Below are 20,055 nucleotides of genomic sequence, written 5' to 3'. Positions count from 1 at the left end.
CTCCTTGTAATTAAAAAAATTCAAAGAGGTAAAGCTAAAATATCTGCTTTTTAATGCTCGGCTATCTGCGAGCACAGGGCATTTCACAGGAGTACATTAACCACTCTTAATAAACTCCTCAGTTAACCTTTGATCCTCACACTCTGCACACCTTTCTCCTTCCACTGACCCTCTGTGAAAGTGAATTTCCTAAACTAAAACACAATGGTGCTCAGCACAAGCCTTTCAGGAGGCCAACGCTGCTCAAACAGCACAATGGCCGGCGTAGAAATGAAGAATGGGACGCCCATGACGACCCAGTCAGGTCATTTGAGCGATACAGTATTTAATAACTTATCTCCAGCTTACCTCTTTTAGGCTCCATGGCTTAAATGGAGCAGAAAATTGAGAGAGTGCAAAAAACTCAATTACTCCCTGGAGGCTGTCCAAGTGGTCAGCCTGCACACCCAAGCAGATCCACGAATCTTAATGTTTTGTTTTTTCCTTAATCATAGGAAATCATGTAAATCTCCTCTGTGGCGATTAAGCTGGCAAAAATGGATCAAATTAAGAAGAAGAATAACTTCATGCTGTGTAAAGACTTGAAAGGTGAGGCTGTGTTGTGCAATCCACAATGTGATAAATGGTCTGGTTCTTATATGGTGCTTTTCTACTCTATCTGAGCACTCAAAGCATTTTATACACCATGCCTCATTCATCCATTCATACAAGCACTTTTTTCTATGCTTAAGAGCTTTCTGTCTAACATTCATACCCCAGTGGATGCATCGGAGAGCGACTTGGATTTAGCATGCAGACTGAAGCAGCCAAGGACCGAACTATCAACCTTCATACCACCAGCTTTACCTCTTGAGCTAAAATAACTCCCTACAAAGCAAGGTGGAAGGAGATAGAGAACAGTAAAACTTTAGGACCTCTAGTACGAGCTATGCTAGCAGAAAGGAAACTAAAAAGTGAACTTTTTTTTTTTTTTTTAAACCACCAGAATAAAGTTGGCCTTTAGATTTTGCCAGAAAGTAATCAAAAATGTGACTTAGAGAGAGAAATAAAACATAATGACTCAGATTTTACCCCCCAAAAGATGCCAGTTAAAGTATGGACTAGTAAAGACCTAACAGCCTACTGTTGCTTTATACACAGAAAAATTATGGTTTGGAGAGGTTAAATTAAATCATAAGGAGGGGCTGAGAAACAAGCAGAAACCGATATATTGAATGTCTTCCTATCAACAAACAAACAAGAAAGCAGATATAAAATAATATCGAGGCTTTGCAATTCTTAGAAGTAAGCATCCAAAGTCATACAGACGAATGGAAAAGTGAAGTGGAAATAGTTGTATCTGCAGAAGAATGGGAAACTATTGGGGAATTATGCTTTTCATATCCCTGGAGGCCATTTGAGTGGAAAAACATTCTAAGATTTTTTTTATTAGCGCTGCCCCGAGAAAGCACCAAGGTGTAGGAAGGAATTGTTGGAGGATATGTGGCTCATCAGTGGGTAATCATTGCCATTTATTCTGGGAGTGTTCAAAACTCAGGCTATTTTAGAGTGAAATCCATTTGATGTTCTGACAGTGAATTTAAGCGCCTCGGCACAAAGATCCAAACTAAAGAAGGCAAATACTGAATGAGAGTACTACCTGTAGGAGGGTAAAAGCCGTTCTTCTCTGACAAAAAAGTGATCAGACACGAACTGAGGATTAGTTCAAACTTAATGGGAATATTCTCCTTTTCCCTAAAAGCGCAGCAGGATAAGTTCATGGAACTGTGATCAAAATGGATTGCATTTATCACCCGACTTCAACCAGACTTAGTTTAACTGGAAGCGACAGTTTTATTATCACTGTGATGAAAACTGTGACGCTTGAAACTTGTATCTAAATCGCAACAAGCACAGAGAGAGGATGGGGTTATGTCTTTCTGCTATAATGTATTATAATTAGTAAAATATTAGAGAAATTAATACAATGTAGAGTTTTTTTGTTTCGTTTTTGGCAAAAGTCTGCATGTAACGCTCAATTGTAATAGTTTATATATTAAAATTGTGTTAGCAGATTATAATTTAATGGGTGTATTTTGGTTTTGTGTTGTAGCTTCACACATAAAAAGGATTTTTTTTTGTTGTTGCTTTTTTTTGTTTTTGAAAAACGGGGCAGCTGGAGCTCAGCAAGCAGAACTATGTGTTCATTAACTGGAAGGTCAGTGGTTTGATCTCCAGCTCCTCCAGCCTGCAGGTCACAGTGTCCTTACACAGAAACACACTCTATACAGCAGCTCAAAACAGTGGGAGCGATATGTAAATACAGTCTGTTTATACTATTTAAAGTGGAGGAAAAGAAAGAGCAGAAACAGAGAGTTAGCTTTGTGAAAATTTAATACCAATAAATTAACAATATTCAAAATTTAAACAAAAACAAAATTGAATATAGAGTTTATATTAGAATAACTCAAAAAACATTTGGTCAAACTCTTACAGGATGTGGATTAAATACAGAAGATCAACAGCGGCAACGAAATTAAAAGTAAGCGTTTTCATACACAATGTAAAAAAAATAACTTTTGAGTTCAAAGAAAACGAGTGCAAATTCCTCACAGTGTGTCTGACGGTAGGAAAGATTATATCTTTCATATGAGATAGTGCAGAAGTGCAGCTCTTACAAGTAGTACTCTTTATATACACGACTAGAGCAGAGGATTGTTTAGTTCATAAGCTATCTTTCTTTTTCGAGCACTTTAGGGTTTCATCGTGGATTGCATGGGAACGCAACTTCATGAGGACTTGTTAGCGTTTTAATTAATGTTATGAATTCCCACACACACACACACACACACACACACACACACACACACACACACACACACACACAAAGAAAACATGACTTCAAGAATGAGTTTTCCCTTAATTCAAAGTCACATCTGACTTTGAAGGCTGTGTTTTGGCCCTTTAAATGGAATGGGAATAATATACATTCATATAAATAAATTAACATTAAAAACAATAAATATGAAAGTGCTCCCTTCTTTGATTCTTAGTCAATAAAAAGAAAAGATCAGAGTCTAACTGTAGTTAGATATCATCAACAGCACTTCTCCCCTAACTCCCTTTACTTTAAAGTGTTACGTTTCCACCTCAGACTCTGAGTTATCCAAATTAGACACAGTGGAGCTGTACCATTCAGCACTCTCCTCTTCCTCCTGGACTCCTGACACACCACCGCCTCCTCCGTCTCCTCGGCTGCCTCCTCTGTCTCTTCTCTCGTTAAGCATTTCCATGGCTACTTGGTGGTAGGGGTGCTTGCGTTTGGTGTGCCGCCGGAGGGTGTTGCGCTCGGCAAAGCGCGTGTGGCAAAGCTGGCATTGGTAGGGCTTCTCTCCGGTGTGCACCCTTTGATGGCGCTGGAGCTCACCTGCCTCCCTGAAGCGCTTGGCACAGATGGGGCACACAAAGTTCCTCTGGCCTGTGTGGATGTGCTTGTGTCTCTGTTTAAAACGAGAGACGAACATCCAAATGATTACTCAAAGGCATATAAACAACATTTTAAGTGACATTTATATGCAAGTAAAAGGGCTTGTGGGAGGCGGTGAAGCAAAAATGAACTATCATAGCCCAAGAATCTTTTCCTCTGGTCTGTAATGTTGTTTATTTTTATTTTGCTGTATTCTGGAGCTATCCTCTGTAGAGATGTTTGCTTTCTTTTTACCAATAACGAACTAAAGGGCCTTGTGGTTCTCAAACCATCAAACTGAAAAAAAAAATACATGAGAAATTTCATGTAAAACTATTTTCTTTCTGCTGTCTACATCTGCCAACCAAAAGAAGCAAACAGCTGACTAAAATTATATCTCAGCTGGTGGGGGGTGAAGCCATTAATGTTTACAGTCTGTCATGCTGACACGAGCAGGAATTATAACAGTTCCTTCATGAAAATGCTCATAACAAGCATTTTGGAATAATCAGCCCATAATTTTGAAAAAGAAGCATGACTGCTGAGGTTTTTATACATCTTTGGTGCTTTGAGCCCCACAAGGCAAAGTCTATTTACTGTAGTTCCATTATATTCAGTGGAATACAACTCGGTAAGTCACACCAAAACGATCTAGATAAATAAAAAGCAGTACAGGTCCAGAGGAACGTATGTGTATTTGATTTAGAGGTGAGCTGTTCCTTCGGTGTTTGCTCTCATCTTCGTAGTGCGTCGTTGGCTCTTTTAGCTCACTGTGTGAGTTTTTAGTATATCTGATAATGTCTGCCTCAGCAGGCGCTGGTATTTGAAGCAGAAATCTCTAAATATCAACTCCATAGCTACTGCTTAACTTCTACATAAGTGTGTAGATGAGCAGCAGCTTGACTAAGTTTGATATTTCACCTAGAAAGAGGGTAAGATGTCAGGTGTTTGATGACAGAGGAGCTAAAACAACTGCTTGGACAATAAAACTGACTGCCAGCTATTTTGAGACTTAACTATAACTTCTAATTATTTTTTAAGTGAGAATGTCAGATATTTTGTTTGCAGATTTTACTGATGTTACCTCAAAGAGCCGGACAGTGGGCTTGTAGCTTTTGTGCATGTGTGTGAGAGAGATGCATTCAGGTCGACACGCCATACAAGTTGGTGGCGGCAATGTCCCAGTGGGGCATCTCACATCTGGAGTGTGTGCATACTGTGGGTAGGCTGCAGACCTACAATAAGCCCCACTGTGGGCCCCCCTTGGCTTAGTGTGGGCAGCCCACAGTAATGAAGGTGCTGGGGACTAAACATAATGAAAGGAGTGCATTCTGCTTTCAAAAGTGTGCTGCCACTCACACATCACCCCTACTCTTGCTTCCCTTCACGGAAAATCAAATGAATTCTAAACGTTTATCAGTAACATATAACGCCCTGCGTGGCTGCGCTCCTGCAGCAGAACTACTGAGACCTTTTAACAGCAGTTGGCCTCTCAGATCACATGATCAGGGTTTCTTACCTGTTCCGTACACTTATGTTAAATCCGGAGAAGATCAAGCTTTTAAGGTTGTTGGAACGCCCTTCATCAGCCAATCAGGAGAAGTCATTATTATAGTTAGTTTCCCCTTAATTATCGTCCCATTATTTTTGGCCATAGTTCACATTTGATGTGTTTTTGTAAGAATGAGTGTGTTTGACTGTGTGTCCATATGCTGGAACATGTATACTTGGTTTTATTCAAACTATGAAGCACTTTGGAACTGTGTGTTTTAAAAGGTTCTATACAAATAAAGTTATTGTTGTTGTTGTTACAGAGAACAGAACAAGGGCAGCCAACATCCCCCCAAAAAGCTTTGAATGTCCTTAAAGAAGCCTGGAAAACTTTGAAGAATAAAGGTAGTGATACCAAATAATAATTTTTTGTTTTTCCTTATATGCTGCATGTTTGCACATGTTTCAGTAAATCTCTGTACCCATTTTCCTAGCATAACATAAAGAAATGAGGAGTGGCTCCAGAGTTTTGTGGTGTACTGTATTGATATTATTAAACTGACTAGCTTTCATCTGTGGTTTAGTACCAAGCAGGTCAATGCACCAATGTCAGGTTTGTCTCCAGGAGTGTGGCTGGTACTTTTCGAATAAATCAGCTAATTGTTCATGAACAATATTTGCACATTTACACACATATTAAAGTTTGTTTTTGCTGCTCCCAAGTGGCCAACATATTCATTTGTTATTACTTGTCTTTAGGATGAAATGATGGTTATGATTAGCTTGTGCTGACCTGCAGATGGCTGGAGCGTTTGAAGGCTTTGCCGCATTGCTGGCAAACATGAGGCTTCTTCTGCGAATGGGTAATGGCATGGCGCTCAAGGTCGGAGAGGTAAAAGAAGACCCTCGGGCACAGCTGGCAGTACAGCACCCTTCGGGAGCCCGCGGTGTTGGGTGACTGCTCTGGAGAGAGTGGATCTAGCGGGTCAAGTTTACCAGGGGGTAGGATAGGTCCGATAGAAGGGGAGGTAGGAGCAGCCGTGTTAGAGAAATAAAGATGGTCATCCAGAGGTAAATGTTCAGAGTGAAGGTCTGATTTGGAGTCAGGTGATTGGGCGTCTAATTCTGAGGCGGGCTGAGATAAAGAGTCATAGGTCAAACTAGCAGACGGCGGTCTCGGAGACGATGCTGTAAAATTTGATGGCTTGTTGTTTTCATTGGAGACCTCTTGAGCAGATATGGCTTCATTTCCAGGGTTTGATTCAGAGTAAGTGATCTGAGTTTGAATAAGAGGAACTGAGCTGTGGTCATCCTGAAGAGCAATAGTGGATGAAGGGACAGTGAGAGACGTAAGAACGGAGCCAGAATTTATGTTATTCACGCCAGACAGGATGACAGGGGGGTTATTGGGGCTGAGTCTGATGACAGGGTGAGACAGTGTAGGAAGAGGCGATCCCAATGTGCTAACCTGACCAGAGGACAGAGGAAGGGAGACCGGAGCTGCGGCCGTAATCTGGGACAGCTGGCCGGTCGAGGAGTCGAGGACAGCAATAGGGGTGGAGGTAGCGGTGGACTCACCAGAGGAAGAAGGTACAGAGGAAAGGAGAAGAAACACGGGAGTGGAAGCACCATGTGAAGTCTGAGTAACTGAAAGGGGAAGAGAAAGACCGAGTGAAGCCGAGGAGAGGTGAGAAGAGGAGGACAGGAGGAGAACAGGAGCATTGCCTGCAGGATTTGCGACAAGTTGAATGGGTTGGGTGGGGACTGATATCCCAGAGGAAGGGGACAAAACAGAGCTGGCATCCTGAACAGCTTTAACGCTCGGCTCTGCAGCCACTGAAGGGTTTGCGTTTGTAATCAAACTTGTGAAGACTTCTGGAGCTTTATCCTGATCATCACCTAGTGATGAAGAATCACTGATAGGGGGTGGCGAGGGGTAAAAATCACCAGAAGGTGCATTTAGGGCATTATCTGTACTTTGGTTGGGACCTGCTAACGGTGCCAAAAGCGACGACTCCTTTCCTTCTGCTTCTTCTGAATTAGCATGATCAGACTGAGAATCCTCCACCCTGGAAGCATTGACTTGTGGCACTTTGAGTCCATCCGGATTGAGCATATACGGAATTCCCTGGTCATCGATGAGAAGAAGATTTTCAGTGTCACAGTCTATCGAAGAGAGAGAGGTCAAAACAGAGGTAGAAAAGAAAGAGGGAGACAGAAGAGCATCTTCAAGAGTATCTGTGCCGCATCCCTCATCGTCCTCTTCTACTATGTCTCTGTCTCCTTCTCCCTCATATTCATCCACCTCCATGATCAGAGAGCTCTCACAGCCCGAGTCATCCAAGAAACGCCCATATCGCCTCTCTCGGCTCTCCCTTTTCTTGGGCAAACTCAGGTCCAGAGGTTCTATCTGCTCCTCCGTTTCAACCTCATTGAATGTTTTGCAACACTTCAAGTCCATTTCTCGCAAAATTAAAGGAACATTTTTCTGAATTTCCTTCTCTGTAGTTTCCTCTTTAATCCTCGGCTGACTTAAAAACTTAACTGTATTAGCAGTAAAAGGAGTTTCCGACCCATCAATGTGGACAATTTTAACATCCAAAATGTCTCGGTCTTTACACAATTTATCCCGTTTCTCTGCTTCTGTCTCAAGAAATGCTTCGGCTTCTTCTTCAGTCTTCTGGTAAGTAACTTCCATGATTTCTCCTTCATTTTTAACAGCTGGCACACAGATTTCACGTTTCTTCTGTGATTCAGCAGAGACCAACACGGGTCCCTGAAATTCTGAGAGAGCAAAGTCTTTGGTCAGGCTGATAGCAGAGTTTGTGATTGGCTTCTTGCACCGTGGAGGGACAACAATTTTGATTCTTATTGGCTGGCTGTGCAAAACAGGCACTCCAGACTTTACTGTAATTGGCTGTCTGAGCCCACCAATCTTAGTTGTTTCCTGAGAGGCTGGCTCATAAGTCCCGCCCACCTCTGGCTTTTTCCCATTGATTGATAGAGCATCTTGCCTGATGGTCACTGCTGCCATGACAGGGCATGGCTGGAGGTTACCTGGTACAGTACTGCATGCAGTTTCGTCCTTTGGGTCCAATAAAGTCTCTGTCACTGGCCCTGATCCCTCTCCACACTGGCTGCCATTTTGGACATCCAGGCTGCCACTGGTCAGGACTGAAGCCAACTGAGAATCCATTTTGGGGCATACCTAGTTATATTTCTTTTAAATAAAAGTAAAATAATAGATTAGACACTAAAATAAGGACAATTATAATAAAGAAAATGTGCATTTTAATTATAGCCTTTTGCTTATACCAGGAGAGGAAGATTATTAAATAAATATCCTTAGTTGGCTGGATGGGAGAAGAAGAAGAAGAAAGTCTGGGGATTATTGGGGTCAACTTTAGTGCGAAATGCCCAAACCCACTAGTGCTGTGATATTATAAGCAGCGTGCAGACTATTCAACCTAAATCCTCGGGCCGAAACGATGAACGACTCGTATGACCCTCTTCCTCAACAGCAAACGTGCTGTCACTTTACATGATCCCAAATCTTAGCTCACAATTCCTAACGACGGATCACCGATAATGAAAAAAAACGCACCGGAGTACAGAAGGGTCCGAATGATGCGAGTGAAATTTCATTTCCTGGCTTACACTTCTTCCGTCCACATTCATCATACATGATGAAACCTTCCATTATAAAATTCGCATCAGAACATTATTCATACCCGGTTAAGCTCGCAAGAACCAGCCTGTTCTACCCCCTTTCTGCTTATAAACCGAGAAGAACTATCCGCGGAGGACGCCATTACGCACAGTCCTAGGTCCGAAATGCCAACGTTATTATTATTCCGCGTGTGCGCCCTGACGGCTCTCGGACCTGGGACAACGCTGTCGCAAACGCGCGCGTCGGAGTAGAAAAACCCCCCATGTATATTTACACACAGTCGTGGCGTGGAGCGGATCCTTCCCCTTGCACCGGAGCTTCCTCGGACCCACAGCCAGCCATTTTAGAGCCGAGGGTCCGAGATACCGCGAGCGCAGCTTTAGGACAAACTTTCCCGGTGAGCTGTCATTTATTCCAGCCGTGCTGTCAGAGCCGGTGTTGTGCCGGACACGCTTTCGATACATTTAAAAACTGGATTTTAAACTATACTCCACCCATACTCTCGCTGCATAGGGACTGGCTTACCCAAGCTGTGGATATTTCCGGAGGACCAAATATGACTGTGCAGTGTAAAGGGTGATGCTGCGAATGCTGTGGGAGGGAGGGGTCAAGGGGAGTTGCTATGGTGTCGCAGCCTACCGGGTCCGACCAGTAGCCATGTTCAGCCTATGAGTACTGTTGAACCTGCAGCCTGCAAAGAAAGGCTCTCTGTGCTCCCAAGAATCAAAGAGAAGGGGGCAAAGCAGGAGAGGTAAAGTGGAATCACACAGGAGGGTTTTATTTGCCATCAAAGAGCTGGAGAGCAAAGCATTTTGACAATATTTTATTTCAAATCTCTCATGTTAAAAACTTACAAGCTTTGAGACTTGATGCGTCAGGCTCAACAGAAGAAAAAAGATCACACAGTGAAACATCACAGAGTCGAGTCATTATGAATTAGGTTACATGAAGGTATCGTCAGGGGTATAGCTGGTACTACTGTATTATACACACACACAGTCATGATTACATATAGATTGCATCTATGGCACAATTTGGTTGAATTACTTCACAGTTATGCCTGCAGTTGAATAGTATTCAGGGCAAAGAGAGGAAAGTTGAGAGCAGTGGTGAAACCCCGTGAGGCCAAAAGAAAGACATCTTAGGCTGCTGATCCACAAAAGCTGTGAAATCAAAAAAATAGTCCCTGCATCTAACTAACTGTAGCTCTGATGGTTACAGAGAAGCTGCAGAGCGGTCAGGGAGGAGGTGTACGGAGGGCGTGTGTTTTGGAAGTGCTCGAATTGTGGCACAGTGTCTGTCATGAGCGCTGGGTGGGTCGAGATCAGACGTGCAGGTCATTACTCCACGTCGCCGGGCTCGCATGCTTCAATTTCCGAGACCAGCCGATGAGGAAAGAGTTTATACTGCAGCCACGTTGGCTCTGAAGAACGATAAGATTGCACAACTATTAGAAACACTTCATGGCGTTACAGATGTTAGTTACACGTGACAAAGAACCGGGCACGGCGGCTGGTGCAGGTTTACCAAGGTAGCAGGCTGGTGTCTGCAGCTTTCCATTAAAGCAGGTCTGGGTTGCGGTGAAGCTGCATTGCTTACGAGAATGTTTGCAGAAGAACGTCATGTTTTCCCCGTGGGGAACCATGGCATCTGTAACATCAAACGGCCAGCGTTTCACGCCACCAATCATCACGCGGCTTCGCTCGGCAGGAATGAGACAACGAGCTGTGAGGGTGACCAACAAGGTATGAAAGTATCAGACACATAATGCTGTGTTTATTAATTGCCGTGTGTAGGTGCACATTTATTTGAGTTTCTAGGACTTTATGCAAAGGTGTCTCTCTACATTTTACTTCAGCTTTGTTAAATAGTCCGGATATTAGATTGGATCGTTCCTCACCTCTACAGTGCGGGGGCGGCGCACTCCAGCTGCCATTGGACAGACAGGTGATCATCTGGGGTCCATCCAGGAGGAAGTTCTTTTTGCACAGGTAGTGGATGTCAAAGCCCACTTCATACTCAGTCTTTTGGACAGCCACTACATAGCCCTGCTCCACCTCTGTAGGAGGCTGGCAGTACACTTCTATTGAAGAAAGCAGGTTTATCAGTAAACTTAATCAGAAGGTTTGCTGACATTTAAAACACAGGAGCAGAGTTACTATTTCACAGGACAAATGCACAGTTGCTCAATTTTTCATCATTGTTTAAAACCTTGAAACTCCACTGAAGTAACCTCGCTCTTATCTTTAACATGTTTTAATAAATGACAGGCCCAGCCGTACTCCCGTTGGCCTGATTCGAGAACTATCCTCAAAGAATTTTCCATTTCTGTTAAACAGGCCATGAAATCCCAGGTTTGACCACACGATGGCAGAGAAGCACTGCAAAACGGAGCAGTAGCTCCTGAAAGATGCATGCCTGAGAGTGTCTGTGTGTTTCTGTCTGGCTTCTCTGATTCAGTATTTCTTAAATATCAGCTCTCAGAAATGCATGCATGCTACAAATGATGGAAAAACAAACCATTTCTGAGCTGATGTTATATTTAGACTCAGTTTGATCATTCGCTACCCAAGCATTTTCTGCTAACCTGCTAAAAAAATGGATGAAGTTACACTAAGAGTGAAGAAAACGTAGCACACATGCATGTTCACACATGATGGTTAGTCAGCACAGGACGCCCTGTACACTTACTTTTACAGATCGGGTGAGGATACTGCCAGGTCTGATTCTCCTGGCAGAAATTTTCCCTGCTCCCCACTATATCCGCCCTGCAGGAGAAAAAGGAAAGAGTGATGGAGACAGACGGTGGTGCGACATGTACAGTACTGACTAAATGTGATGGAGAAAAAGGTGTAAATGTTTCCTTTTTCCACCGTCTCTCTGTGAGAGTGACTAAATTTTGTGTGCACAGTTCTCTGGCTGACACATCCACTCAGGCTCATCTTATCCTGTGAGATGAGTCAGTGCGTAAAGGGGAGTCAATACAAGATTAGACTGTAATGACCTAGTTAGCTCAATGGAGAGATTGTCAGCTGGGAGATCAAAATGAATTCCCTGCCATTCATTGCTCATCACACCTCTGCTGTATTCAAGCCTTCCCTTCACTCCCTCCCTCTTCTTCACACTCCGTCTCCGTTCTCTCACTTCCTCCATTTCCATCTCTGTGGCATTTCAAGTTTTGAGACCCCCGCACATTCACACTCAACGTTAACCCTGCCCTCACCCAGACAGGCAGCTGTAGCGGATGGATGTTCCTACAGCAGCGTCTCCCTGAATGCTGAAGGTGTTGGTCACTTCCTCGGGCAGAGGGCAAGTCTGGACAGCAGCAAGTTCAGGTGACTCTGATAGTCAAAGAAGACAAGAGGCAGTGAATGGCAGGTTAAACATGCTATCTATAAAATACACTCACTGGCCACTTCATTAGGTACATCAGTTCACCGGTTTGATAATGCAAATATGTAATCAGCCAATCACATGGCAGTAAGCCAGTGCATTTGATCATATAGACATGATCGTGTCGACCTCCTGAAGTTGAAATGGAGCATCAGAATATGAAAGGTGTCTCAAGTGACTCTGTATCTGGTCTGTTTATTTCAGGAACTGCTGATCTACTGTGATTTTCCACCATAACCATCTCTAGAGTTTACAGAGAATGATCTGAAAAAGAGAAAATATCCACTCGTAGCCAGTTCTCTGGGTGAAAATGTCTTGTTGATGCCAACGGTCAGAGGAGAATAGTTCAAGCTGATAGTAGAACAACAGTAACTCAAATAACCACGTGTTACAACTAAGATATGCAGAAGAGCCTCTCTCAACGCACAGCGTTGAGCTACAGCAGCCATAACATATACTGCTCCTGTTACCTAAGAAGAGGAAACTGTGCCTTCAGTTCACTCAGGCTCACCAACGCTGGACTGTAGAAGACTGGAAAAAAAATGTTGCCTGATCTGATGAGTCTCGATTCTTGCCGCAACATTTCTTGCCTTGTATCAGCAGTTCGGGCTGGTGGTGGGGGTATGATGTTCCAGAGGGATATCCTTTAAATGCCAAAGTATACCAAAGTATTGTTGCTAACCATGTCCATCCCTTTATTGCTGCAGCAACAGTGGGATGCTGTCACGTCAATATGGACCAAAATCTCTGAGGAATCTTTCCAGCACCTTGATAAATCTATGCCACGAAGGATTAAGGCAGCTTTGAAGGTTAAAGGGGGTCCAGCTCAGTACTAGCAAGATGTAACCACAAAATGGTAAGTCAGTGTACAAAGTCAAAATACACACAGTCACCTTTGTCATTCTCCAAATGCAGTTTCTTTTCTGTATCTACTGGTACGCTGACTCTGAACTACACTTCATTGGCAAATATTGCACTTTTTAGGAAAAACATTAATATTATTATTGTGTTGTTGTTGCAGGATTTTTCAGTGGCAGAAAAGACCCAGTCTACTCTACTCCATTCATCTGCTAACTAACTATAATCACAGGCATTACAGACTGCAGGAGTACATATAAACATCTAAAGATCAGACTGCACAAAAGTGCACAAAACTGCAGTCATTGCAAGAGTAAAGCATTCAATAGCATACATGTCCTCATGCATTTGTTTCCAAGACATTAAGTATATTAAGTGAATGATAATAATGACTCACAATGACCCCAAAAAAGCCCTCGATTGAGTGACATAGATGTGATAAGAAAGGTAAAATCTACTATCAGAGTTTGCTATCAGAGTATAGTTTGGTTAGTTTTGGGCAATGACGACCTAATAGCTAGTTTTAGGAAAAGATGGTAGTTTGGGTTAAAATATCTGCGTCTTAAGGAGCCGCTGTGACAAAAAGCCCTGAATGCAAACTCGTCCCATGTGTGAAGAAAATCAAGAAAAAACCTGAAGGAAATGAAACAGGAAGAAAAACAGAGAGCAGGACCAGCCATCATGTCATCTCATTTGACTTGTGTTAACCAAGGTTTCCATATAGTTTGTGACCCACAGAGGCGTTTGACACAGTGTCTTGTTTTATTCAAGTTGAAACAGGCCTTCTTAGATAATAAATCAAAGTTCGACGAGCAGGTGAAACGCCGCCCCGCACGTCCCCGAGCTCACAGCTCTAACTGTGATTGTATAACACCTGGCATTGTTCATTCCTAGATGTTTGAGTGCCTCACGCTTGTGGAAATATAAATATCAAGAGTGGTGCTTGGAGAGAGGCTGGAGTGACCTGAGCTGCATCAAGCGCGGGGTTTCAAAACTGAACACGGCTTTGAAAGGTAGAGACAGCGCTCGCCCGAGGGCTATCTTGGTATCTGAAACCGAGAAACGTTAATGTGAGAATGTAAAGGGACCTATGGGAGAGGGAGAGTTACGACTGTTTGGCTGCAGTTGAGAGCCCGAAGCAGAGTTCTGTTTTCACATACCGCCCTGCTCCTACCTTGTACCGCTGCCACCCACACAGGCTGCAGCACCAAAGTGCTATAAAGCAGGTATACCAAATTCATCTTCTAAAAGCTGTAAAACTGTGATGTTTTGTTTTGTTTTTTATTCAACGAAACAGCGCTAAATATGCACCAATTAGACCGAGATGAAAGATGTAACGGTACACCACGGTTCCCATATACTTTAGACCTCTTTATACTATGGGGTTTTTTTCCAATAAAAATATACACAGAGACATATCCACACAACACAAGCTGAAAAGCCTAGAGCTGCACACTTGTCCTTGGCTCCTATTGTAGAGAGAGACCTTATCAGAGGCCTCGGATGGAAGCGGATGAGAGGAGAAAGAGATGAGAGGAAAAGAGGATGAGAAGAAAGAGCAGAGGAGAAGAGAACTGGGAACAGAAAGGCCTCGAGCAGCGTGAGCAAGAGAGCTTTCAGACTGTAATCTGTCGCCCACACACACAAGCACACACAAACACAGTCGTGTATCTGACTTCACAGCGCATTGACACATTAATTTCCTGGAGACTTATTTCAACCTCAACTATGACTACTATTTGCCTAATCCTGACCTAAACCCAACCTTACTCTACCCCTCACATTTATATGTTAAACTAGATTGATTTCAAATGCATTGATTTGATTTTTGTCCCCATAAGGAAGGCATGTCCCCAGCATGAGTAATGCTTGGACACACACACACACACACATCTACCTCTCTACGTGTTGTTAAACGCACACCCTCACTCACATCAGACCCGCATTCACACTCGCTCTCGCTGGCGCAGCGTGCACGCAGCTCCGTGCCACTTTGACAGTGATCTGCCGCCCACTGCCTCTCAGCAGGCACGAAGGAGCTCGGCTCACACTCTAACACACATGCAAAGGACACACAATACAAACACTCTCACACGCTCTAAACCCACCTACCTTCTGCCTGTCTCTCAGAAGGAGGATACTCTACGAGCGAGCTGAGAATTGTATCCTTATTTCATCTCTGAATTGGTGAAAAAATCCTGAGGGTGAGACTGAAACGCAGCAGGGTTGAGGATTTCTAGGAAAGCATGTAGCTGCAGGTGGGCGATGAATGTAACAGGCCTCAGACCTTTAAAGCTGAATTACATTGTTATCATGAGCGTTGACAGGTTGACCTAAGCAATAGTACTGATCAGGTCTGGGGAGATACTAAGAAGAACCTTATGTTGCACGCTGCAACTTTATAGAGGTGAAGTAGTGAGGATGCCTTTTGTTTGAATTCAATTCAGAATCAACACTTATTTTTCTATATTTCATGAGACAGAAACATAAAATATCTGCAGCCCACAGTGCTTGCAGTGGCAGTGCAGTAGTCTTCAAGTAGGTTTGCTTTTTAACACCCTGTCTTCTGGGTTTTAACTTTGGATATGTAATAATTTAAATAAGCAATGTATTTTTTATAAACTCTGGAGTCTGTTGTCAGTTTACATTGCCGCTCACAAGCCTGATTCGAACAACACGGTTACCTTGGGGCAGAGAAGCACTTTGGTTGTAAATTAACACAAATCGAAGGCCTTTGAACTTGCTCTCTTTGAATTGACATTTGTTCTTCCCTCTCGCTCTTTCTCTGTTGTTAGCACGCTCGCCTTAGCACAAGAAGGTTCTGGGTTCAAACCTTCCCGAGGCTTTTCTGTGCAGAGTTTGCATGTTCTCTGTGTGTCTGCGTGGGTTCCCTCCAAGGACGCTGTCTTCCTCCCACAGAGCAAAGACAGGCATGTTAGGTTTCAAATGTATGGTTAAATGTGGCTTGCAGTCTAAAACGCTTTAAGTGGTCAGTAAGACCAGAAGAGTACTATATAAATGCCTTTCTGTTTCCAATACGCTGGTCACATGTTTATTATAGATCTAGTACCAACCTATATCTTTAAACACAGCATGAGCAAAGTTTTAGTTGAACCTGTGTTTATGCGTGATTACACTTTCAGGCCGTAATTAGTCTTTTTTGCCTTGTTGGTTTTTGTGGTAGGTTTATTTTGTCTAGCCTTACATTATAATTTTGACCATATGTAGACTGCATCTTGCCCTCTAGTTCAGCAGCAGCATAAATACAACTGAAACAAGCAAATAATGTTACAAACACAGTTTCCAAAAACACACACATGAGCTGCAGACAAGAAGCAAGTCTGCTATAGTGAGCACATTTTCATCTCAGCTCTTGTGTATGGTAGTCCTGTTGCTATGGAAGCCACTGTAATAAATAAATTGTCATCTATAAGTTAAAATTTCAGGTTATTATCTCAAATTTGTGACGTATTGACTCACCACTGAGGAAATAGACATTTTTGAGATAATAACTTTAAATTTTGACTCAGCTCTGCGTGGCAAAAAAATAAATAAATAAAAGATAAATCTCAGCGGAGGAAACAGGGAATCATCTGTTTATAGCACCAAATACACTGCCTACCTTTCTGCTTTCTGTGTGGCAGATCCTTCCAGCAGGTACTGGAGAGGAGGTGTGGTTTGTTCCCAATTAGCATCACTGGAAACACCTGAGCCCAGTGTGCCAATGATCTGTAAAAGCCCTCAGAGCTCAATTACTGTGTCTCTCCTTTGTAAGAGGCTGTTTTTGGTTGTAATTGCTCCTTAGTTTGTTTTCTTGCACTAAATAATGTTGCCTCCACCCCCAACAGGACTGACTTCATACACCATAGCTAGTTTTTATTCTTTCTTTATGTTTCTTTTATTAAAAATAAAATGTTTCTTTGTTGGCAGTTGTGTGCTTCTCCATTTCTGTCATGGCAGTTCAACATTGCTGATGTAATATTTTGACATTAAGTGTTTCTGATTTAGTTTAGAAGGCTATATAAATGCAAGATTCCTACAGAGGCTGCCATTAGTTTTATTTATCCATCCATTATCTTCCACTTATCCTTTTCAGGGTCGTGGGGGGCTGGAGCCTATCCCAGCTGTCTTAGGGCAAAAGGCAGGGTACAACCTAGACAGGTTGCCAGTCTGTTGCAGGGCTAACACATAGACACAGACAACCATTTGCACTCACGTTGGGCAATTTAGAGTTTTTCCATTAACCTAACCCCACGAACTGTGTGTCTTTGGACTGTGGGAGGAAGCCAGAGAACCCTGCAGAACATGCGGGTGTGTTTTGTACCATCATCTAACACAGTAACACAATAACTAATGAGTGATAAGAAATGTATGATCCATCTAGAAGGCTCACTAGCTGATTAGCAATATTATCTCTATCTAGCTTGAATTCTTTCTCTGGTGTTTTCTCATCTGCTTTAATGACTCGCTCACACTGTTTTTCTGTAACACTATGTTTTGCCACTAATTCAAATGTCAGTAAGTAAACAGTTGTAATTCTTCCACTTTCTGAGTTGGTCCATAAATTCCAGATTATTTGCCCTTACATGTAACGTGGCATTTATGAATCTTACGAAAGAATCCAAATGTTGGGATTATTCAACATGACCCATGAAGTAAAAAAGGCAGCTTGCGATGCTCTGGGACGTTCTACATTTTTGTTTTCTAAAAAACAAATAAAACATGCTTGTGTATCTTTGTGTTGAACTTGTTTACCTCTAAATGTTGCACACGTATATGTTCTTGCACACATATTTTTTGAAATGCATATTCTTTGTATTTAAGATAAGAAACATGTAAGACATACTGTATGCATGCACAGACACAGCTGTGTATTCAGCTTTTGTCTCCTTTTTAAAGTTCTCGACAGTTCAATGGTAAAATCTTCAGACCCACTCTGAATAACCGAGGCTCTGGTTGCTATGGTGATGGGGAGAATAGGTCCCAGTTGTGTAATGTCTACGTTGACACAAATCACAGAGGGGTTTCTGGATTTCTCGTCTCACATATACACCCACAAACAGCTGTGTGTGTTCACTGCATAGACCTCCAACTGACCACTACCTGTCAGGAAGAAACCCGAACCAAAGAACATTTTCCCGTGACCTCAAACCTACCTGTGCAGATGGGCTCATCGCCACTCCACTGTCGGTCACCCTGACAACGCCGAATAGTGGCATCCATGCCGCTGGGCAATGTGAATCCTGGCTTGCAGCGCACTTCAAGCAGGGCAGAAAAGGAGTGAGTGGGAGAGAGGAGGCGAGCTTCTGCGTTTTCGCTGTGGGGTAGAGGCCAGGGACAAGTACGACCTGAGGATGAAAGAGATGGTCCAGAGAGAGGAGAGAAAACAAGAGGCAGGGAACAAAACAATTCAGAGAATGTGCAGGAGACAAATGAAAAGAGCACAAATGAGGCTGTATAATGAGTCTGGATACACGCACAGTGCTCCCTTTTACAGCACAGAAGCATAATAAAAAGCTTCTGTTCAGCACTGGCATAAGGCTTTTATTTTATTTTCCATCAAGAAACACACACACACTGATGTATGTTGGCACAGCTGCGTATGCGTACGCATTTGCACGCACACACACACACACACACACACACACCCTTTTAATAGCTGAGCCCACAATGCTTTTCAAAGTGAGAACTGACAGCACACATGCATACAAATAGTTACCTGGAGCCACACAGCTGAGACCACACTGGCCGTCACACAGACACTGGCGTTTGCTGCCACAGTCACTGTCAGCTTTGCAGGGTCGTGGACACATCCTCCTTCCCTCCTCTCCCACAAGCCTCTCCGGACATGACCCTGTTGTGATACCCACACACTGTTACACAGTAATTGCCCCTTTGTTTACTCCTATTTCATTCATGGCCCCCCATAAAAAAAGGGAAAAAAAGACAAACGCTGTGTCGTAAAGAGATTTTGTTTGCCAATTCTGCTCTGTTTTCTCTGTGAAGGAAAGCAAATTCAGTGTGGGTGGCCGGGCAAACACTTGCCACCCAGGTTGCAGAACGAAGAGGTTTTTCGATGGCGGGCTTTGCTGCTCTGTGCCTTTCAGCTATCAATCTTGTTCTTCACTGAAAAGTGAGTGTGTTTGTGTGAGAAACTTTATCTAAAATGCAATTCATGCAATTCTGAGTCATACATCATAAAAACCACAGTGAATTACTGTACATAAACATCAACATGACCTTGTCATTTGAGACGGAAAGGGGAGGGGATGTGGGGGAAACAAACTCGGTGCCCCATTTTTCGATTCTCAGAATGAAAATGTGTGCGCTGCTGTATTCACTCTGCTCAAAAGCACATGTGCACACAAAAAACATGAATGCGCAGCATATGATCGTTCCAGACATGGCATACATATTTAGCACCTATGATATTATATAACTAATTAGTCACTATGAAATGCAGGCCAGTATTATGGAAGACTTGGAACTGTTCATGTGAAGGTAAACAATGATCCAAAACAGCTTTGCAATCATTAACTACTGACTAGAAAGCCATACATTTATGATGTAGGCTACGTGCAAAATATACATACAAAATAAACATTAAAATAAAATCTTAGTTTCTTAATTAGTACACTATGACCAACATTTGCCACTTTCCAACTGACTAATTGCGTACGTCTGTATCCGAGCTATGTGCTCACCTAAATTTCAAACTACAACTTAGAGAAAGATGAAGCATTTCAGGGAAAATCCTAATGGCATCACTAAAGAGCATTCAGTCCAGCTGCGTTAACTGTGTATGCAGGGATCAGTGCTCTTCCAGGTGAAAGTGATGGAGGGCTTACCTGAATCCTGCAGGGATACGGTTCCAGTCAGAGCCCACATGGACAGCAGCAGCAGTGCACGGTCCATCTTTGGAGCGAGGATATGAGCAAGGGACACGCAGATGCAGCATTTTTAAGGAAGGGGGGAACAAAGGGTGGGAGAGGGGGAGAAAGAGGGAGAGGTCCAAAGAGAAAGAGAGGGAGAAGTGGAGAGAGAGAGGGTACAGCCCAGGAGCACACATCTGGTTCGTGTTGAGGAGGAGAAAAGTGAGGAAAATTCCACTCTGAAGGACCTTTCACCCATTTCTGTTGAGACAACAGATAAAGGGGGTGACATATGCATAACTACTGTCCACACAGAGAATTAACAA

At 43.0% G+C, this 20,055-nt stretch overlaps 2 protein-coding genes across 6 annotated transcripts; both read right to left on the bottom strand.

The window, feature by feature from the left end:
• Nucleotides 1–2,360: 2,360 nt before the first annotated feature.
• On the bottom strand, nucleotides 2,361–9,352 carry LOC309716696 (uncharacterized protein). 5 transcript variants are annotated; one of them, XM_082550654.1, is made up of 4 exons: nucleotides 8,885–9,352; nucleotides 8,252–8,289; nucleotides 5,730–8,156; nucleotides 2,361–3,479 (listed from the first exon to the last, which is right to left on the bottom strand). In XM_082550654.1, the coding sequence occupies exons 3-4, from the start codon at nucleotides 8,130–8,132 to the stop codon at nucleotides 3,117–3,119; spliced, it is 2,766 nt and encodes a 921-aa protein (XP_082406780.1). In that variant the 5' UTR covers nucleotides 8,133–8,156; nucleotides 8,252–8,289; nucleotides 8,885–9,352; the 3' UTR covers nucleotides 2,361–3,116. The 5 variants fall into 5 exon arrangements, with proteins under 5 accessions (XP_082406780.1, XP_082406777.1, XP_082406781.1 ...); XM_082550651.1 differs by lacking the exon at nucleotides 8,252–8,289 and having other exon boundaries at nucleotides 8,541–9,352; XM_082550655.1 differs by lacking the exon at nucleotides 8,252–8,289 and having other exon boundaries at nucleotides 8,881–9,352.
• Nucleotides 9,353–9,414: 62 nt separating this feature from the next.
• ntd5 (ntl-dependent gene 5) lies at nucleotides 9,415–19,839 on the bottom strand. The gene is made up of 8 exons (XM_082550656.1): nucleotides 19,706–19,839; nucleotides 18,577–18,711; nucleotides 18,014–18,205; nucleotides 11,830–11,947; nucleotides 11,298–11,374; nucleotides 10,507–10,689; nucleotides 10,134–10,331; nucleotides 9,415–10,029 (listed from the first exon to the last, which is right to left on the bottom strand). Exons 1-8 carry the CDS (start codon nucleotides 19,770–19,772, stop codon nucleotides 9,947–9,949), a joined length of 1,053 nt encoding a protein of 350 aa, XP_082406782.1. The 5' UTR covers nucleotides 19,773–19,839; the 3' UTR covers nucleotides 9,415–9,946.
• Nucleotides 19,840–20,055: the final 216 nt, after the last annotated feature.

This window comes from Aulonocara stuartgranti, assembly GCF_965226115.1.
Source record: "Aulonocara stuartgranti genome assembly, chromosome: 11".
NCBI lineage: Eukaryota > Metazoa > Chordata > Actinopteri > Cichliformes > Cichlidae > Aulonocara > Aulonocara stuartgranti.
This window is presented reverse-complemented; position numbering and strand designations above follow the sequence as displayed.